Below are 22499 nucleotides of genomic sequence, written 5' to 3'. Positions count from 1 at the left end.
GGAGTGCACACTACAGGGATAACAGAGAGTGATGGAGTGCACACTACAGGGATAAGAGAGAGTGATGGAGTGCACACTACAGGGATAAGAGAGAGTGATGGAGTGCACACTACAGGGATAAGAGAGAGTGATGGAGTGTACACTTCAGGGATAAGAGAGAGTGATGGAGTGTACACTACAGGGATAAGAGAGAGTGATGGAGTGTACACTACAGGGATAAGAGAGAGTGATGGAGTGCACACTACAGGGATAAGAGAGAGTGATGGAGTGCACACTACAGGGATAAGAGAGAGTGATGGAGTGCACACTACAGGGATAAGAGAGAGTGATGGAGTGTACACTACAGGGATAAGAGAGAGTGATGGTGTGCCCACTACAGGGATAAGAGAGAGTGATGGAGTGTACACTACAGGGATAAGAGAGAGTGATGGAGTGTACACTACAGGGATAAGAGAGAGTGATGGAGTGTACACTACAGGGATAAGAGAGAGTGATGGAGTGTACACTACAGGGATAAGAGAGAGTGATGGAGTGTACACTACAGGGATAAGAGAGAGTGATGGAGTGTACACTACAGGGATAAGAGAGAGTGATGGAGTGCACACTACAGGGATAAGAGAGAGTGATGGAGTGCACACTACAGGGATAAGAGAGAGTGATGGAGTGCACACTACAGGGATAAGAGAGAGTGATGGAGTGCACACTACAGGGATAAGAGAGAGTGATGGAGTGTACACTACAGGGATAAGAGAGAGTGATGGTGTGCACACTACAGGGATAAGAGAGAGTGATGGAGTGCACACTACAGGGATAAGAGAGAGTGATGGAGTGTACACTACAGGGATAAGAGAGAGTGATGGAGTGTACACTACAGGGATAAGAGAGAGTGAAGGAGTGTACACTTCAGGGATAAGAGAGAGTGATGGAGTGTACACTACAGGGATAAGAGAGAGTGATGAGGTGTACACTACAGGGATAAGAGAGAGTGATGGAGTGTACACTACAGGGATAAGAGAGAGTGATGGAGTGCACACTACAGGGATAAGAGAGAGTGATGGAGTGTACACTACAGGGATAAGAGAGAGTGATGGAGTGTACACTACAGGGATAAGAGAGAGTGATGAGGTGTACACTACAGGGATAAGAGAGAGTGATGGAGTGTACACTACAGGGATAAGAGAGAGTGATGGAGTGTACACTTCAGGGATAAGGGAGAGTGAAAGAGTGTACACTTCAGGGATAAGGGAGAAGGTAGAAACAGAGTTGGTTCTTACCTCTGATGGGAGAGTCTGTCTGAGTCTCTCTCTTCCTCTGTCCGTCACCAGGCTCTGTCGCTCTCCTCTTCCTCTGTCCGTCACCAGCCTCTGCCGCTCTCCTCTTCGCTCTCTTCCTCTGTCTGTCACCAGGCTCTGTCGATCTCCTCTTCCTCTGTCCGTCACCAGCCTCTGTCGATCCCCTCTTCCTCTGTCCGTCACCAAGCTCTGTCTCTCTCTTCCTCTGTCCGTCACCAAGCTCTGTCAGGGACAACATCACAGAGGACACTGTTGTTTCAATCAACCAATCAACCAACTGTTGCTGACGTCATACCTCTATATGAGAGGGCCGTTGTGAGTGCAGGCTTCTGCTACGGCCAAGCAGAAACAACAGCTTATTTAAGTCTTTAATAAGTCAAGCAGAAACAACAGCTTATTTAAGTCTTTAATAAGCCAAGCAGAAACAACAGCTTATTTAAGTCTTTAATAAGTCAAGCAGAAACAACAGCTTATTTAAGTCTTTAATAAGTCAAGCAGAAACAACAGCTTATTTAAGTCTTTAATAAGTCAAGCAGAAACAACAGCTTATTTTAGTCTTTAATAAGTCAAGCAGAAACAACAGCTTATTTAAGTCTTTAATAAGCCAAGCAGAAACAACAGCTTATTTAAGTCTTTAATAAGCCAAGCAGAAACAACAGCTTATTTAAGTCTTTAATAAGTCAAGCAGAAACAACAGCTTATTTAAGTCTTTAATAAGTCAAGCAGAAACAACAGCTTATTTAAGTCTTTAATAAGTCAAGCAGAAACAACAGCTTATTTAACCAGGTAGTCTAGTTGAGAACAATTTCTCATTTACAACTGCGACCTGGCCAAGATAAAGCAAAGCAGTGTGACACAAACAACAACACAGAGTTACACATGGAGTAAAACAAACATACAGTCAATAGTACAGTATAAACAAGTCTATATACGATGTGAGCAAATGAGGTGAGAAGGGAGGTAAAGGCAAAAAAGGCCATGGTGGCAAAGTAAATACAATATAGCAAGTAAAACACTGGAATGGGAGATTTGCAATGGAAGAATGTGCAAAGTAGAAATAAAAATAATGGGGTGCAAAGGAGCAAAATAAATAAATAAATGAAATACAGTAGGGAAAGAGGTAGTTGTTTGGGCTAAATTATAGGTGGGCTGTGTACAGGTGCAGTAATCTGTGAGCTGCTCTGACAGCTGGTGCTTAAAGCTAGTGAGGGAGATAAGTGTTTCCAGTTTCAGAGATTTTTGTAGTTCGTTCCAGTCATTGGCAGCAGAGAACTCGAAGGAGAGGCGGCCAAAGGGAAAATTGGTTTTGGGGGTGACTAGAGAGATATACCTGCTGTAGCGTGTGCTACAGGTGGGAGATGCTATGGTGACCAGCGAGCTGAGATAAGGGGGGACTTTACCTAGCAGGGTCTTGTAGATTACCTGGAGCCAGTGAGTTTGGCGACGAGTAAGAAGCGAGGGCCAGCCAACGAGAGCGTACAGGTCACAGTGGTGGGTAGTATACGGGGCTTTGGTGACAAAACGGATGGCACTGTGATAGACTGCATCCAATTTGTTGAGTAGAGTGTTGGAGGCTATTTTGTAAATGACATCGCCGAAGTCGAGGATCGGTAGGATAGTCAGTTTTACGAGGTTATGTTTGGCAGCATGAGTGAAGGAGGCTTTGTTGCGAAATAGGAAGCCAATTCTAGATTTAATTTTGGATTGGAGATGCTTAATGTGAGTCTGGGAAGGAGAGTTTACAGTCTAACCAGACACCTAGGTATTTGTAGTTGTCTACGTATTCTAAGTCAGAACCGTCCAGAGTAGTGATGCTAGTCGGGCGGCCGGGTGCGGGCAGTGATCGGTTGAAGAGCATGCATTTAGTTTTACTTGCATTTAAGAGCTGTTAGAGGCCATGGAAGGAGAGTTGTATGGCATTGAAGCTCGTCTGGAGGTTAGTTATCACAGTGTCCAAAGAAAGGCCAGAAGTATACAGAAGGGTGTTGTCTGCATAGAGGTGGATCAGAGACTCACCAGCAGCAAGAACGACATCATTGATGTATACAGAGAAGAGAGTCGGTCCAAGAATTGAACCCTGTGGTACCCCCATAGAGACTGCCAGAGGTCCGGACAACAGGCCCTCCAATTTGACACACTGAACTCTATCAGAGAAGAAGTTGGTGAACCAGGCGAGGCAATCATTGTCGAGTCTGCCGATGAGGATGTGGTGATTGACAGAGTCGAAAGCCTTGGCCAGGTCAATGAATACGGCTGCACAGTATTGTTTCTTATCGATGGTGGTTAAGATATCGTTTAGGACCTTGAGCGTGGCTGAGGTGCACCCATGACCAGCTCTGAAACAAGATTGCATAGCGGAGAAGGTATGGTGGGATTCAAAATGGTCGGTAATCTGTTTGTTGACTTGGCTTTCAAAGACCTTAGAAAGGCAGGGTAGGATAAATATAGTTCTGTATCAGTTTGGGTCGAGAGTGTGTCCCCCTTTGAAGAGGGGGATGACCGCGGCAGCTTTCCAATCTTTGGGGATCTCAGACAATGTGAAAGAGAGGTTGACCAGGCTAGTAATAGGGGTGGCAACAATTTCAGCAGATAATTTTAGAAAGAAAGGGTCCAGATTGTCTAGCTCGGCTGATTTGTAGGGGTCCAGATGTTGCAGCTCTTTCAGAACATCAGCTGAACGGATTTGGGAGAAGGAGAAATGGGGAAGGCTTGGGCGAGTTGCTGTGGGGGGTGCAGTGCTGTTGACCGGGGTAGGGGTAGCCAGGTGGAAAGCATGGCCAGCCGTAGAAAAATGCTTATTGAAATTCTCAATTATGGTGGATTTATCAGTGGTGAAAGTGTTTCCTAGTCTCAGTGCAGTGGGCAGCTGGGAGGAGGTGCTCCCATGGACTTTACAGTGTCCCAGAACTTTTTTGAGTTTGTGTTGCAGGAAGCAAATTTCTGCTTGAAAAAGCTAGCCTTGGCTTCTCTAACTGCCTGTGTATAATGGTTTCTAGCTTCCCTGAACAGCTGCATATCACGGGGGCTGTTCGATGCTAATGCAGAACGCCATAGGATGTTTTTTGTGCTGGTTAAGGGCAGTCAGGTCTGGAGAGAACCAAGGGCTATATCTGTTCCTGGTTCTAACTTTCTTGAATGGGCATGCTTATTTAAGATGGTGAGGAAGGCATTTAAAAATGATAATAATAATAATAATAATAATAATTATAATAATAATAATAATAATAATAATAATGATAATGATAATAATAATAATAATAATAATAATAATAATAATAATAATAATGATAATAATAATAATAATAATTATAATAATAATAATAATAATAATGATAATAATGATAATAATAATAATAATAATAATAATAATAATTATAATGATAATAATAATAATTATAATAATAATAATAATGATAATGATAATAATAATGATAATAATAATAATAATAATAATAATGATAATAATAATAATAATAATAATAATAATAATAATGATAATAATAATTATAATAATAATAATAATAATGATAATAATAATAATTATAATAATAATAATAATGATAATAATGATAATAATAATAATTATAATAATAATAATAATAATAATAATGATAATAATAATTATAATAATAATAATAATAATAATAATGATAATAATAATAATAATAATTATAATAATAATAATAATGATAATGATAATAATAATGATAATAATAATGATAATAATAAGTCAAGCAGCAACAACAGTTTATTAAAGTCTTTAATACGCCAAGCCATTTATATCTGAATGAGGCGCGTTTACCTCTCTGTGTCTCGCAGTTCTGTTTCTGGTCGCCTGGCTCGGCCACAGCTGTCGGCATGGCAACCTCACCTACACACCACACCAGACAGAGGAAGTGAAAGAGTTAACTCTGGGACCTGGCGTCACCGGGTATAGAAACACAACCGCTAGAACAGACAGATGGCGTCACCAGGTATAGAAACAAAACCACTAGAACAGACAGATGGTATCATAGAAACACAACCGCTAGAACAGACAGATGGCATCACCGGGTATAGAAACAAAGCCACTAGAACAGACAGATGGTATCATAGAAACACAACCGCTAGAACAGACAGATGGCATCACCGGGTATAGAAACAAAACCACTAGAACAGACAGATGGCATCATAGAAACACAACCACTAGAACAGACAGATGGCGTCACCGGTTATAGAAAGACAACCACTAGAACAGACAGACGGCATCATAGAAACACAACCACTAGAACAGACAGATGGCATCATAGAAACACAACCACTAGAACAGACAGACGGCATCACCGGGTATAGAAACACAACCACTAGAACAGACAGACGGCATCATAGAAACACAACCACTAGAACAGACAGACGGCATCATAGAAACACACCCACTAGAACAGACAGACAGCATCATAGAAACACAACCACTAGAACAGACAGACGGTATCATAGAAACAAAACCACTAGAACAGACAGACGGCATCATAGAAACACACCCACTAGAACAGACAGACGGCATCACCAGGTATAGAAACACAACCACTAGAACAGACAGATGGTATCATAGAAACACAACCGCTAGAACAGACAGATGGCATCACCGGGTATAGAAACAAAACCACTAAAACAGACAGATGGCATCATAGAAACACAACCACTAGAACAGACAGATGGCGTCACCGGTTATAGAAAGACAACCACTAGAACAGACAGACGGCATCATAGAAACACAACCACTAGAACAGACAGACGGCATCATAGAAACACACCCACTAGAACAGACAGACGGCATCACCAGGTATAGAAACACAACCACTAGAACAGACAGACGGCATCACCAGGTATAGAAACACACCCACTAGAACAGACAGACGGCATCACCAGGTATAGAAACACAACCACTAGAACAGACAGATGGCGTCACCAGGTATAGAAACACAACCACTAGAACAGACAGACGGCATCATAGAAACACAACCACTAGAACAGACAGACGGCATCATAGAAACACAACAACTAGAAGCACCTGTTCTAAACTCCTCACCAGTCTGTATGTCCACATTAAAGTGGAGCGACTCTGGGACCTCACCAGGTATAGAAACACAACGTCTAGAAGCACCTGTTTCTAAACTCCTCACCAGTCTGTATGTCCACATTAAAGTGGAGCGACTCTGGGACCTCACCAGGTATAGAAACACAACATCTAGAAGCACCTGTTTCTAAACTCCTTACCAGTCTGTATGTCCACAGTAAAGTCCAGGTCAAACAGCGCATCTGAAACGGGAGAAAAATGCTTTGAGTCAATCAGCCAGTCACTGTGTGTGTGTGTGTGTGTGTGTGTGTGTGTGTGTGTGTGTGTGTGTGTGTGTGTGTGTGTGTGTGTGTGTGTGTGTGTGTGTGTGTGTGTGTTTGTGTGTGTGTAACTTACCATTGAAGTCAAAAGGAAAATCCTCGTGTTCCAGAAAGCCATCCAGGTCTAATTCTGAGAAACAGGAACAAAACAGTCAAACAGCCAATCACCTTCCCTGGTTCTGACTAAACAGCCAATCACCTTCAATGGTCCTGACTAAACAGCCAATCACCTTCCCTAGTTCTGACTAAACAGCCAATCACCTTCGCAGGTTCTGACTAAACAGCCAATCACCTTCCCCGGCTGCGACTAAACAGCCAATCACCTTCCCTGGTTCTGACTAAACAGCCAATCACCTTCGCAGGTTCTGACTAAACAGCCAATCACCTTCCCCGGCTGCGACTAAACAGCCAATCACCTTCCCTGGTTCTGACTAAACAGCCAATCACCTTCCCTGGTTCTGACTAAACAGCCAATCACCTTCCCCGGCTGTGACTAAACAGCCAATCACCTTCCCTGGTTCTGACTAAACAGCCAATCACCTTCCCTGGTTCTGACTAAACAGCCAATCACCTTCCCCGGCTGTGACTAAACAGCCAATCACCTTCCCTGGTTCTGAATAAACAGCCAATCACCTTCCCTGGTTCTGACTAAACAGCCAATCACCTTCCCCAGTTGTGACTAAACAGCCAATCACTTTACCTGGCTGTGACTAAACAGCCAATCACCTCCCTGGCTGTGACTAAACAGGAAGTGAAGTGAATATTATAACTATATCCGTTCCCTCATGAAAGGTTCTTGGGGCGCCCGGAAAGACACCTTTCCAAGGTGAGCAGGACTATTAGGAGATGGAGACACAAACGAAGTCGGGAGAAAAGGAATATTGGGGCAGGGAGACAGGAAGGTGGATTTCTGGAGGAGGAATAGAGGAGGAGGAATATTGGGACAGGGAGACAGGAAGGTGGATTACTGGAGGAGGAATAGAGGAGGAGGAGGAATATTGGGACAGGGAGACAGGAAGGTGGATTTATCAGGAGGAGGAATAGAGGAGGAACAGGAATATTGGGACAGGGAGACAGGAAGGTGGATTACTGGAGGAGGAATAGAGGAGGAGGAGGAATATTGGGACAGGGAGACAGGAAGGTGGATTTCTGAAGGAGGAATAGAGGAGGAGGAGGAATATTGGGACAGGGAGACAGGAAGGTGGATTTATCAGGAGGAGGAATAGAGTGTTACGGTACAGAGTTGAGGGACTTAACGTCCTCTAATCATGTCCCTTCATCAACACTATGTCCTGTATAGAAGAACATTCCCCTTTATAGGACAGGGTTTGGCTGCAGGGGTTAACAGTGTGTGTTTGTGTGTGTGTGTGTGTGTGTGTGTGTGTGTGTGTGTGTGTGTGTGTGTGTGTGTGTGTGTGTGTGTGTGTGTTTGTGTGTGTGTGTGTGTGTGTGTGTGAGATATGTGGAACTAAACGTTTTGTAATGAACAGTTCTCCTTTATAGAACAGTGTTTGGCTGCAGGGGTTAACTGTGTGTGTGTGTGTGTGTGTGTGTGTGTGTGTAGTGTGTGTGTGTGTGTGTGTGTGTGTGTGTGTGTGTGTGTGTGTGTGTGTGTGTGTGTGTGTGTGTGTGTATGTGTGTGTGTGTGTGTGTGTGTGTGTGTGTGTGTGTGTGTGTGTGGAACTAAACGTTTTGTAATGAACAGTTCTCCTTTATAGAACAGTGTTTGGGGGGGACTGCTGCTGATTGGAGGACGGCTCATAACAATGGCTGGAACGGAGCGAATGGAATGGCATCAAACCACGGAAACCATGGGAACCATGCCTTTAATACCATTCCACCTCGTCCTCTCCAGCCATTACCACAAGCCCGTCCTCCCAAATTAAAGTGCCACCAACCTCCTGTGGTTTGGGTGCAGGGTTTGTGTGTGAGTGAGTTATCCATACGGAACCAAAAGTTTCTGAACATTGTCCTTTGTAGAACAGTGTTATGTTGCACAGTTACCTGGTAGCCCTATAACTACCAAGGTAATTGTTGCACGGTTACCTGGTAGCCATATAACTACCAAGGTAATTGTTGCACGGTTACCTGGTAGCCCTATAAACTACCAAGGTAATTGTTGCACGGTTACCTGGTAGCCCTATAACTACCAAGGTAATTGTTGCACGGTTACCTGGTAGCCCTATAACTACCAAGGTAATTGTTGCACGGTTACCTGGTAGCCCTTTAACTACCAAGGTAATTGTTGCACAGTTACCTGGTAGCCCTATAACTACCAAGGTAATTGTTGCACGGTTACCTGGTAGCCCTATAACTACCAAGGTAATTGTTGCACGGTTACCTGGTAGCCCTATAACTACCAAGGTAATTGTTGCACGGTTACCTGGTAGCCCTATAACTACCAAGGTAATTGTTGCACGGTTACCTGGTAGCCCTATAACTACCAAGGTAATTGTTGCACGGTTACCTGGTAGCCCTATAACTACCAAGGTAATTGTTGCACGGTTACCTGGTAGCCCTATAACTACCAAGGTAATTGTTGCACGGTTACCTGGTAGCCCTATAACTACCAAGGTAATTGTTGCATGGTTACCTGAGTCCTATAAACTACCAAGGTAATTGTTGCATGGTTACCTGAGTCCTATAAACTACCAAGGTAATTGTTGCATGGTTACCTGAGTCCTATAAACTACCAAGGTAATTGTTGCACGGTTACCTGAGTCCTATAAACTACCAAGGTAACTTTAGTCAACTCTTGAGTTAAATTCAGGATAACTGGTACCACAAAAGTGGTTCACCATTTAGCCAGGTGATGGCAACGAATCCTTCAGAAAAAACCTGCTCTGGGGACAGCTAACAGGGCTAACAGGTGTTGGTGATGAATCAGAATAGTTGGGTAACATAGATAAGATGTTAACAGAGCTAACAGGGCTAACAGAGCTAACAGAGCTAACAAAGCTAACAAAGCTAACAGGGTAACAGAGCTAACAAGGCTAACAGGGCTAACAGAGCTAACAGAGCTAACAAAGCTAACAGGGCTAACAGGGCTAACAGAGATAACAGGGCTAACAGGGCATAGAGATAACAGGGCTAACAGGGCTAACAGAGCTAACAGGGCTAACAGAGCTAACAGAGATAACAGGCTAGTCCAGGGTAACTATGTCTATGTAGATCAGTGTTTAGTCCAGGGTAACTATATATCTGTGTTAGTCCAGGGTAACTATATCTCTGTGTTAGTCCAGGGTAACTATATATCTGTAGAACAGTGTTTAGTCCAGGGTAACTATATCTCTGTGTTAGTCCAGGGTAACTATATATCTGTGTTAGTCCAGGGTAACTATATATCTGTGTTAGTCCAGGGTAACTATATCTCTGTGTTAGTCCAGGGTAACTATATCTCTGTAGATCAGTGTTTAGTCCAGGGTAATTATATCTCTGTGTTAGTCCAGGGTAATTATATCTCTGTGTTAGTCCAGGGTAACTATGTCTATGTAGAACAGTGTTTAGTCCAGGGTAATTATATCTCTGTGTTAGTCCAGGGTAACTATATATCTGTAGATCAGTGTTTAGTCCAGGGTAACTATATATCTGTGTTAGTCCAGGGTAACTATATCTCTGTGTTAGTCCAGGGTAACTATATCTCTGTGTTAGTCCAGGGTAACTATATCTCTGTAGATCCGTGTTTAGTCCAGGGTAACTATATCTCTGTGTTAGTCCAGGGTAACTATATCTCTGTGTTAGTCCAGGGTAACTATATCTCTGTGTTAGTCCAGGGTAACTATATCTCTGTAGATCCGTGTTTAGTCCAGGGTAATTATATCTCTGTGTTAGTCCAGGGTAACTATATCTCTGTGTTAGTCCAGGGTAACTATATATATGTAGAACAGTGTTTAGTCCAGGGTAACTATATCTCTGTGTTAGTCCAGGGTAATTATATCTCTGTGTTAGTCCAGGGTAACTATATCTCTGTGTTAGTCCAGGGTAACTATATCTCTGTGTTAGTCCAGGGTAACTATATATCTGTGTTAGTCCAGGGTAACTATATCTCTGTGTTAGTCCAGGGTAACTATATCTCTGTGTTAGTCCAGGGTAACTATATCTCTGTGTTAGTCCAGGGTAACTATATATCTGTGTTAGTCCAGGGTAACTATATCTCTGTGTTAGTCCAGGGTAACTATATCTCTGTAGATCCGTGTTTAGTCCAGGGTAACTATATCTCTGTGTTTAGTCCAGGGTAATTATATCTCTGTGTTAGTCCAGGGTAACTATATCTCTGTGTTAGTCCAGGGTAACTATATCTCTGTAGATCCGTGTTTAGTCCAGGGTAACTATATCTCTGTGTTAGTCCAGGGTAACTATATCTCTGTGTTAGTCCAGGGTAACTATATCTCTGTAGATCCGTGTTTAGTCCAGGGTAACTATATCTCTGTGTTAGTCCAGGGTAACTATATCTCTGTGTTAGTCCAGGGTAACTATATCTCTGTGTTAGTCCAGGGTAACTATATCTCTGTGTTTAGTCCAGGGTAACTATATCTCTGTGTTAGTCCAGGGTAACTATATCTATGTGTTAGTCCAGGGTTACCTGGCAGAAAGTCTTCAACCTCAGGTGTAAGGGAGGGGTGCAGATCCATGATGTCCATATCCTGCATCCTGGCACCTGTTGACCAAATCACATTGGATCACCATATACTACATCTATTGTACGCAGCAATCACGTGCCTAGGAACCAGATTTATGCTGTTAATACTGATGCGGGTTTGCCCTAGGAGGAAGTACACCGTGTGCAGCTCACCCCAGCTCACTAACATAAATAACATGAGAATGTCTACTTCTGATAAGTTTCCCAGTAAAGCAATGAAAACAAGCAAGCATCACAGAAAAGTGCTCAAAAATAGCCCACGTTAACCCACGTAGCTTTAAGAAACAAGGTTCATGAAATGAATAACTTGCTAGTAACAGATTACATTCATATTCTGACTATATCTGAAACTCTACTTAGACAACACCTTTAATGATACAGTGGTAGCAATACATGGTTATAACATTTACTAGAAAAGACAGGAATTCCAATGGTGGAGGTGTGGCTGTTTATATTCAAAACCGCATTCCTGTAAAGATTAGAGAGGATCTCATGTTAAATACTGTTGATGTAATAATGGCTACGGGTTCATCTGCCTCACCCAAAGCCCATTCTGGTGGGAAGCTGCTATAGACTACCAAGTGCTAACAGTCAGTATCTGGATAACGTGTGTGAAATGCTTGATAATATATGTGATATCAACTGAGAGTCAAAAATGTGGACACGTCTACTCATTCCAGGGTTTTTCTTTATTTTTTTAAACTATTTTCTACATTGTAGAAAGACATCAAAACTATGAAATAACACATATGGAATCATGTAGTAACCAAAAAAGGGTTTAAAAAAATTATAATATATTTGAGATACTTCAATATAGCCACCCTTTGCCTTGATGCCAGCTTTGCACCACTCTTGGCATTCTCTCAACGTAGGAAAACCAGTTCCAAAGGCTGGGCCTAATATAGTGTATGAGGTCATACAATATGTTTTGTAGTGATTCCCATGTTGTTGATGTAAAGAATGTTTGTTGGTCCGTGGTGTGTAATGAGAAGCAACCCAGACGTTGCACTTGACACATTTATGAAATTGCTTATCCCAGTTACTAATAGGCACACACCCGTTAAGAACATGACTTGTTGAAAAAAAACGTTAAAATCCCCTGTGGATTGATGAGGAGAGAGAGAAGAGAGAGGGATGAAGAGGAGAGAGAGAAGAGAGAGGGATGAAGAGGAGAGAGAGAAGAGAGAGGGATGGAGAGAGAGAAGAGAGGGGGATGAAGAGGAGAGAGAGAAGAGAGGGATGGGAGAGAGAAGAGAGGGGGATGAAGAGGAGAGAGAGAAGAGAGAGGGATGAAGAGGAGAGAAGAGAGAGGGATGAAGAGGAGAGATTTAAGAGAGAGGGATGAAGAGGAGAGAGAGAAGAGAGAGGGATGAAGAGGAGAGAGAGAAGAGAGAGGGATGAAGAGGAGAGAGAGAAGAGAGAGGGATGAAGAGGAGAGAGAGAAGAGAGGGATGGAGAGAGAGAAGAGAGGGGGATGAAGAGGAGAGAGAGAAGAGAGAGGGATGAAGAGGAGAGAGAGAAGAGAGAGGGATGAAGAGGAGAGATTTAAGAGAGAGGGATGAAGAGGAGAGAGAGAAGAGAGAGGGATGAAGAGGAGAGAGAGAAGAGAGAGGGATGAAGAGGAGAGAGAGAAGAGAGAGGGATGAAGAGGAGAGAGAGAAGAGAGAGGGATGAAGAGGAGAGAGAGAAGAGAGAGGGATGAAGAGGAGAGGGAGAAGAGAGAGGGATGAAGAGGAGAGGGAGAAGAGAGAGGGATGAAGAGGAGAGAGAGAAGAGAGAGGGATGAAGAGGAGAGAGAGAAGAGAGAGGGATGAAGAGGAGAGGGAGAAGAGTGAGGGATGAAGAGGAGAGAGAGAAGAGAGAGGGATGAAGAGGAGAGAGAGAAGAGAGAGGGATGAAGAGGAGAGAGAGAAGAGAGAGGGATGAAGAGGAGAGAGAGAAGAGAGGGGGATGAAGAGGAGAGAGAGGGATGAAGAGGAGAGAGAGAAGAGAGAGGGATGAAGAGGAGAGAGAGAAGAGAGAGGGATGAAGAGGAGAGGGAGAAGAGAGAGGGATGAAGAGGAGAGAGAGAAGAGAGAGGGATGAAGAGGAATTGAAAAATAGTAAATAAATATATAAATAGTATGGTTTGAGAGGGATGAAGATGTTATGGTTTGAGAGGGATGAGGATGTTATGGTTTGAGAGGGATGAGGCAAAAGGAATGGAAAATAAGTCTGGCTGCACAACCGATTGGCTAACGTACTGTCATGTGACCAAACTGAATAAAGAAGAAGAAGAAACTATGAAACAAAGGTCAAAGGTCATAAATAATGACAGTAAAAATCTTTGGAGCACCTTCAATGACATTTTGGGAAATAAGGCAAACTCAGCTCCGTCATTCATTGAATCAGATGGCTCATTCATTATAAAACCCACTGATATTGCCAAACTACCTCAAGGATTTTTTTTAAATTGGCAAGATAAGCAAACTTAGGCATGCTGACACGCCAGCAACAAACGCTGACACGACACATCGATTGTATATCTGACCATATTATGACAGACAAGAATTGTACTTTTGAGTTCCGTAAAGTCAGTGTGAAAGAGGTGAACAAAGTATTGACAATAAGGACAAGCCACCGAGGGTCTGACAATCTGGATGGAAAATGACTGAGGATAATCACGGACGATATTGCCCACTCCTATTTGCCACATCTTTAATTTAAGCCTGCTAGAAAGTGTGTGACCCCTCAGGCTTGAAGGGAAGCTAAAGTCATTCCACTACCTAAGAATAGTAAAGCACCTTTTACTGGCTCAAATAGCTGACCAATCAGCCTGTTACCACTTGTGTTTGACCAGATAAACTCATCAAAAAAATAAATGTCCTCTCACTGTCAACTGTGTTTATTTTCAGCAGACTTAATATGTGTAAATATTTGTATGAACATAACAAGATTCAACAACTGAGACATAAACTGAACAAGTTCCACAGAAATGTGACTAACAGAAATTGAATAATGTGTTGATTTAAAAAAAAAGATTGTGGGGGCTGTCTTGTTAGACTTCAATGCCACTTTTGACATTATCAATCATAGTCTGCTGCTGGAAAAACGTACGTGTTATGGCTTTACACCCCCCTGCTATGTTGTGGATAAAGAGTTACTTGTCTAACAGAACACAGAGGGTGTTCTTTAATGGAAGCCTCTCAAACATAATCCAGGTAGAATCAGGAATTCCCCAGGGCAGCTGTCTAGGCCCCTTGCTTTTTTCAATCTTTACTAATGACATGCCAGCCAGAGTTTCTATGTATGCGGATGACTCAACACTAGACAAGTCAGCTACGACAGCGACTGAAATGACTGCAACACTTAACAAACAGCTGCAGATAGTTTCAGAATGAATGTCAAGGAATAAGTTAGTCCTAAATATCTATAAACTAAAATGCATTGTATTTGGATCAAATCGTTCACTAAACCCTAAACCTCAACTAAATCTTGTAATGAATAACGTGGAAATGTACCAAGAATAGGTGACTAAACTGCTTGATGTAACACTGAAATATAAACTGTCATGGTCAAAACATACTGATACAACATTAGCTAAGATGGGGAGAAGTCTGTCCATAATAAAGTGCTGCTCTACCTTCTTAACACTATAAACAAGGCAGGTCCTACAGGCCCTAGTTTCTGCCTTCTTAAACAACACTATAAACAAGGCAGGTCCTATAGGCCCTAGTTTCTACCTTCTTAACAACACTATCAACAAGGCAGGTCCTACAGGCCCTAGTTTATGCCTTCTTAAACAACACTATCAACAAGGCAGGTCCTACAGGCCCTAGTTTCTACCTTCTTAACAACACTATCAACAAGGCAGGTCCTACAGGCCCTAGTTTTGTCGCACCTGGACTAATGTTCAGTCGTGTGGTCAGGTGCCACAAAAAAAGGGTTAAGGAAAATTGCAATTGTCTCAGAACAGGCTGGTCCTTGGATGTACACAGAGAGCTAATATTAATAATATGCATGTCAATCTCTCCTGGCACAAAGTGGAGGAGAGATTGGCTGCATCACTACTTGTATTTATGAGAGGTGTTGACATGTTGAAAGCACCGAGTTGTCTGTTTAAACAACTAGAACACACAGCTCAGACACCCCATTCATACCCCACAAGACATTCCACCAGAGGTCTCTTCACAGACCCCAAAGTCCAGAACAGACTATGGGGAGGTGCACAGTACTATATAGAGCCATGACTACATGGAACTCTATTCCACAGTACTACATAGAGCCATGAGTACATGGAACTCTATTCCACAGTACTACATAGAGCCACGACTACATGGAACTCTATTCCACAGTACTACATAGAGCCATGACTACATGGAACTCTATTCCACAGTACTACATAGAGCCATGACTACACGGAACTATATTCCACAGTACTACATAGAGCCATGACCACACGGAACTCTATTCCACAGTACTACATAGAGCCATGACTACATGGAACTCTATTCCACAGTACTACATAGAGCCATGACTACATGGAACTCTATTCCACAGTACTACATAGAGCCATGACTACATGGAACTCTATTCCACAGTACTACATAGAGCCATGACTACATGGAACTCTATTCCACAGTACTACATAGAGCCATGACTACATGGAACTCTATTCCACAGTACTACATAGAGCCATGACTACATGGAACTCTATTCCACAGTACTACATAGAGACATGACTACAGGTACCATCTACTGTATCTTGCCTATGCTTGCCTATGCTGCTCTGTACCATCACTCATTCATATATCCTTATGTACATATTCTTTATCCCCTTACACTGTGTACAAGACAGTAGTTTTGGAATTGTTAGTTAGATTACTTGTTGGTTATTACTGCATTGTCGGAACTAGAAGCACAAGCATTTCACTACACTCGCATTAACATCTGCTAACCATGTGTATGTGACAAATAAAATTTGATTTGGAGTCAGGACACCTGTTTAACGTCCCATCCGAAAAACGGCACCCTAGACAGGACGGTGTCACTGCCCTGGGGCATTTGGATATATATTTTTTAGACCAGAGGAAAGAGTGCCTCCTACTGGCCCTCCAACACCACTTTCAGCAGCATCTGGTCTCCCATCCAGGAACTGACCAGGACCAACCCTGCTTAGCTTCAGAAGCAAGCCAGCAGTGGTATGCAGGGTGGCATGATATATATGATATATAATGATGATATATACATCAATCAAGTGTTTAAACTCCACCAAAGAAACTAGATCATCATATTTTAAAATGTTTCAGGAAAGAACTCCAGGACCACGGAGCTAAGTAACTAAAACTATTCCTACCATGACCTGTTCAAATGAGAATGGGAACGTAATTTATATTTATTTTTCTGACCTGATTTTTTTTGAAGAACAGAGATAATATAGCATTTTACCCCAAATGACCTTATAAATCAGTGTATACCAGTGTTTAAGCCTACGCAAGGTCAATGACCACCAGCCAACAGCGCTGTAGAGATCACAATGATGTGTTAGACGTTTCTGATTTGTAAATGAACCTGAGGGCTGCATGATACACTGAATCAAGTGCTCTCAGGGTAGTGGTTGAGGCCTGCATATACAGTGGGGAGAACAAGTATTTGATACACTGAATCAAGTGCTCTCAGGGTAGTGGCTGAGGCCTGCATATATATATAACATAACTACAATCTAAAACTGCCAGTAATGTACAGTCGTGGCCAAAAGTTTACTCCAGTCCTCAGCAGTCCAATCCCTGTACCTTTTTCAGAATATCAGTCTGTCCGTGATGTTTTTCCTGGAGAGAAGTGGCTTCTTTGCTGCCCTTCTTGACACCAGGCCGTCCTCCAACAGTCTTCACCTCACTGTGCGTGCAGATGCACTCACACCTGCCTGCTGCCGTTCCTGAGCAAGCTCTGTACTGGTGATGCCCCAATCCCGCAGCTGAATCAACTTTAGGAGACGGTCCTGGCCCTTGCTGGACTTTCTTGGGCGCCCTGAAGCCTTCTTCACAACAATTGAACCGCTCTCCTTGAAGTTCTTGATGATCCGATAAATGGTTGATTTAGGTGCAATCTTACTGGCAGCAATATCCTTGCCTGTGAAGCCCTTTTTATGCAAAGCAATGATGATGGCACGTGTTTCCTTGCAGGTAACCATGGTTGACAGAGGAAGATCAATGATTCCAAGGTCCACCCTCCTTTAAAGCTTCCAGTCTGTTATTCAAACTCAATCAACACGACAGAGTGATCTCCAGCCTTGTCCTTGTGAACACTCACACCTGTGTTAATGAGAGAATCACTGACATGATGTCAGCTAGTCCTTTTGTGGCAGGGCTGAAATGCAGTGGAAATGTTTTTGGGGGGATTCGGTTCATTTGCATGGCAAAGAGGGACTTTGCAATTAATTGCAGTTCATCTGATCACTCTTCATAACATTCTAGAGTATATGCAAATTGCAATCATACAAACTGAGGCATCAGACTTTGTGAAAATTAATATTTGTGTCATTCTCAAAGCTTTTGGCCACGACTATACATCGTACCAGCTCCTTCCTGGCCTCAAAAGAAAAACAAGCCTTATGGCAGTAATAAAATCCTATTCTCAGTTTGAGCTTCCTTATCAAGTTCTCTACATGCACAGTGAATCTCAGCTTATCAACCCACACACCCAAATATTTGTACACTTTAACTCGCTCTATAGTATGTCCAGCTAATGCAGCAATGACATGATCGGTAACATGCCTGGCATTTGAAAATACCAAACATTTTGTTCTTACCCGAATACAGAATAAGCTTTAAAATCATACAGATTCTGTTGTATGATGTTTAAATGGTCTTTGGGCATTTTAAAAAAAGCTAAAGATAAACTACTACCACTAGAATAAAGAACAGATAAACTACTACCACTAGAATAAAGAACAGAACAACTACTACCACTAGAATAAAGAACAGATAAACTACTACCACTAGAATAAAGAACAGAACAACTACTACCACTAGAATAAAGAACAGAACAACTACTACCACTAGAATAAAGAACAGAACAACTACTACCACTAGAATAAAGAACAGAACAACTACTACCACTAGAATAAAGAACAGATAAACTACTACCACTAGAATAAAGAACAGAACAACTACTACCACTAGAATAAAGAACAGAACAACTACTACCACTAGAATAAAGATATAAATAAATAATAAAGTTTAAAATAAAGTAAGAAAGTATCATCTGCATAAAAAAATTAACATCCGCTGTTTTCAAATAAGATTCCCAATGTTGTTGACATACAAAAACAAAAAAAGTAGTGGGCCCAAAATAGAACCTTGCGGAACACCTAGAGCACCACCTCTATGGACGCAGATTTACAACCATCCGCCGTTACACATTCTGAACGATTCGATAGGTCGTGTATAAACAGAGCTAGAGCACGACCAGTAATTCCACAACATTTAAACCTTTGCGCTACGAACACAGCATGGTCCACGGTGTCAAATGCCTTCGACAAATCGATAAAGACGGACAACACAATGTAACTTTCTTATCAAGAGCACAGTGCTCACAGTCATTTAAAAACCTTCACCGTTGCTGAAACAGCTGCTGTTGGACAGAAAAACAAAACCTGATTTTACATTTCATTGAAGATGTTGTTTTCTTGGAAGTTTGGCCTTTGATCTGTTTACTAACTAAGGACTCCAGTACCTTTGAAGGTACAGACAATGTTGATACGGGTTAATAATAGTTGTCAAGTAGCGAAGGATCTCCACCTTTTCAGGAGAGGCAGTACAAAAGCAGATTTCCATAATGTGGGAAAATCTTTGACATCAAGCGTGAGGTTAAAAATACATGTTAAGGCGGGAGCAATGATGTCTGCAGCTACAGCTAGGTGTAGGAAGCACGGGGTCCAGGGTTACGGTCTCTAGCATCAGGACCTCTCAGTAAGGTGTTGGGTTGCGGTCTCTAGCATCAGGACCTCTCAGCTAGGTGTAGGAAGCACGGGGTCCAGGGTTACGGTCTCTAGCATCAGGACCTCTCAGCTAGGTGTAGGAAGCACGGGGTCCAGGGTTACGGTCTCTAGCATCAGGACCTCTCAGCTAGGTGTAGGAAGCACGGGGTCCAGGGTTACGGTCTCTAGCATCAGGGCCTCTCAGCTAGGTGTAGGAAACACGGGGTCCAGGGTTACGGTCTCTAGCATCAGGACCTCTCAGTAAGGTGTTGGGTTACGGTCTCTAGCATCAGGACCTCTCATTGGGTTATGGCCTCTAGCATCAGGGCCTCTCATTGGATTACGGTCTCTAGCATCAGGACCTCTCAATAAGGTGTTGGGTTACGGTCTCTAGCATCAGGGCCTCTCATTGGGTTACGGTCTCTAGCATCAGGGTCTCTCATTGGGTTACGGTCTCTAGCATCAAGGCCTCTCATTGGGTTACGGTCTCTAGCATCAGGACCTCTCATTGGGTTACGGTCTCTAGCATCAGGACCTCTCATTGGGTTACGGTCGAGATCGAGGGTCCCATAGGGCGGTGCAATATTGGCCCAGGGTCGTTCGGGTTAGGGGAGGGTTTGGTCGGGGTAGGCCATCATTGTAAAATAAGAATTTGTTCTTAACTGAAATTGTCTAGTTAAATAAAATAAAAAACTAAATTTCTAGAATTTTGAACAATATTCAACATTCTCAATGTTTTGTCCCATCTCTCTAAACATAATGTCTCTGGTCTCTGTCTGTCTGTCTGGTCTCTGTTTCTAAACATAATGTCTCTAGTCTCTGTCTGTCTGTCTGGTCTCTGTCTCTAAACATAATGTCTCTGGTCTCTGTCTGTCTGTCTGTCTGGTCTCTGTCTCTAAACATAATGTCTCTGGGCTCTGTCTGTTTACACTATAACTAGCCTATTGGGCTTCAGCAGGGACCCCAGAGCAGCATGTCCCGTCTCTCTCTAAACATAATAGTTGTTGATTTACTCTGTAACTAGCCTATGAGCTACCCACATCCTGGGGGGGGGGGGGGGGGGGGGGGGTGAGAGAATGATATTAAAACAGATCAGAAAGTAAAAGCATGGCCTAATTAATGAACTCCACGTCCCCCCCCCAACACACACACGTGTCACAGTTGTATTGCTCTTTGAAACATGTGGAGGGGGGGACGGGGACGGGGGACATGATACAAGTCCTACAGTAAAATAATAAATTCCAGATAACCTGCCAAACACAAATTAAACATTACAGAAGACAAGATTGCAACACACGGTAGTATTCCTTCTGAATAACAGAACGGAGAACAGCACCTACCGGGGGTCATTAGAGGACACCTGGTCATTCACTTTTTCTCGTTGCTGACTGGAATCCCCCCCAAACACCCCCAAAAAACCCGCATCAAATCACACGCCACATGCAATCATTTACAAACAAAAGTAATTGCGAAATTAAATTTGATTTACAAATATAAAAACAGTACAACTCTTAAATAAATAGTACAAAATAAGTTCACATTAATTGTCTTTTCAAAAAAATATATGTTTTTTTTTATTTCACCGGAGCAAGTGCGTCGGATAAAAACTACATTGAGGAGAAAAAGACCCCAAAAATCTCACCTGTCTGGCGGGCATCGAGAGTCTCCATCCCCTCGGTTAAAACGCAACAGCTTCCACCATATGATCCACTATATGATCCATGCATTAAAGCTATAGCTGTCCTTGAACGCTCCGTGCACTTTGTTGTGCCGTTTGTTGTGCGTCTGTCTGTTCGCGTCGCACCCACCGCATCGATTCACTTTTACTTTCGATAGGAATCTCATTGTGCGTCTATTCTCTACTCTCTCTCTCTCTCTGTCCCATTCGTTTCCACTGTTCTACAAACTTAAAGACAAGTGCTTTCATCACTCAGACCAAGGGGTGTATTTATTTAACCTTTATTTAACAAGGCAAGTCAGTTAAGAACACATTTTTTATTTTCAATGACGGCCTAGGAACAGTTAACTGCCTGTTCAGGGGCAGAACGACAGATTTGTCAGCTCGGGGATTTGAACTTGCAACCTTTCAGGTTACTAGTCCAACGCTAGGCTACCCTGCCGCCCCAATGGCTACAATCGGAAACAGGAGAGACTGTGGAACCCCACCAATGCCCGACTAACTAACTATTGGTAATGTTAAAGAGCTGATTATGTTGCAAGGACAAAAAAAAAGACAGGAGAAGACTCCCTCCATCTGTTTTTTTAGAGGAGGAAATTACATGGGAGTTTGGCTTCAGTCTAGCTGGGAAAGTACCAGCCATACCAACCGGTCTATCTGTGTGGCCATATGCCATACCAGTCTGATAGGCGCATACACACGCACAGGCGCAACATAAACAGATACCAGCCACGCCACTTACTTCACCATACCACACCCCCCCTCCCTCACGGAAATGCCCCTCTCATTCCTTTCACTGACATTGTAGCTGGCATGGTAATACCAGTTTGGTTACCAGGCGCTGACATAATCGCATCAAACGGACGCCGGACGCAAAACCCACACGCCAGTGTGTCCTCAAACGCTCTAACACAGAGCGTGACAAAACGGACGAGCTCCGTGTAAAATGCCCTCCGACATGTTACATTCAGCATTCCGACATGTTACGACCTGAAAAATGGAAACACGATCTATCATTTCTTCCGCAGCCATGCGGGGCAGTGTTGGCACCGGGTTCCTTGATCTGATCTATAACCTATTCATCAAAGTAGACTATTTTTTTTAAATATCTTTTTTTGTTGCATTGATAAACAAATGTAATCTCAGCGACTGTTCAGACAATAAAACCAAACAACAAGAATTCATCGAAAAAGGTATTTTGTTCAGAATAACTATTGATTTACAGGCTATTGTTCAATGGTAAAACCGGATGTAGTCAACAGTGATGAGTAAGACTGTGGGTACTTTGATTTTCTAAACTTTATGTTGTTATAGCCTATTTTAATTTTATTTTTTCATTATATATATATATATTTTTTAAAGAAGTTAATTGATACGCTATTAGCCCACATAGGCAGTCGGCCAACAAGAGGGCCATTTAGGGCCAATAGTTTCACACTCTGTTATGTTTCAGCAACAGGAGGCTACTGTTCAAAAACCATTTTAAATGAATAGGACCTAAACGCTCAAGAAAAACGTCATTGTTCAGTTTAATAAATTGTTCAAGGGCAAAGTAGC

The 22499-nt window shown here is 42.6% G+C and overlaps 1 protein-coding gene across 1 annotated transcript in view; it reads right to left on the bottom strand.

Annotated features, from left to right (window-relative positions):
* LOC139423633 (MHC class II transactivator-like) overlaps nt 1-21026 on the bottom strand; it is a 44097-nt gene extending 23071 nt beyond the window's left edge. The window contains exons 1-6 of the mRNA XM_071175219.1: nt 20907-21026; nt 11251-11325; nt 6745-6798; nt 6549-6590; nt 5095-5163; nt 1275-1514 (exon numbers count right to left, since the gene is read on the bottom strand). Of these exons, the coding sequence (XP_071031320.1) occupies nt 1275-1514; nt 5095-5163; nt 6549-6590; nt 6745-6798; nt 11251-11325; nt 20907-20991 (565 nt within the window). The 5' untranslated portion in view covers nt 20992-21026. The remainder of the gene's footprint in view (nt 1-1274; nt 1515-5094; nt 5164-6548; nt 6591-6744; nt 6799-11250; nt 11326-20906) is intronic.
* Nucleotides 21027-22499: the final 1473 nt, after the last annotated feature.

Source organism: Oncorhynchus clarkii, chromosome 13 (genome assembly GCF_045791955.1).
Source record: "Oncorhynchus clarkii lewisi isolate Uvic-CL-2024 chromosome 13, UVic_Ocla_1.0, whole genome shotgun sequence".
Classification (NCBI taxonomy): Eukaryota; Metazoa; Chordata; class Actinopteri; order Salmoniformes; family Salmonidae; genus Oncorhynchus; species Oncorhynchus clarkii.
Note: the sequence above shows the minus strand (reverse complement) of the source record. Positions and strands in the feature narration are given on the sequence as shown.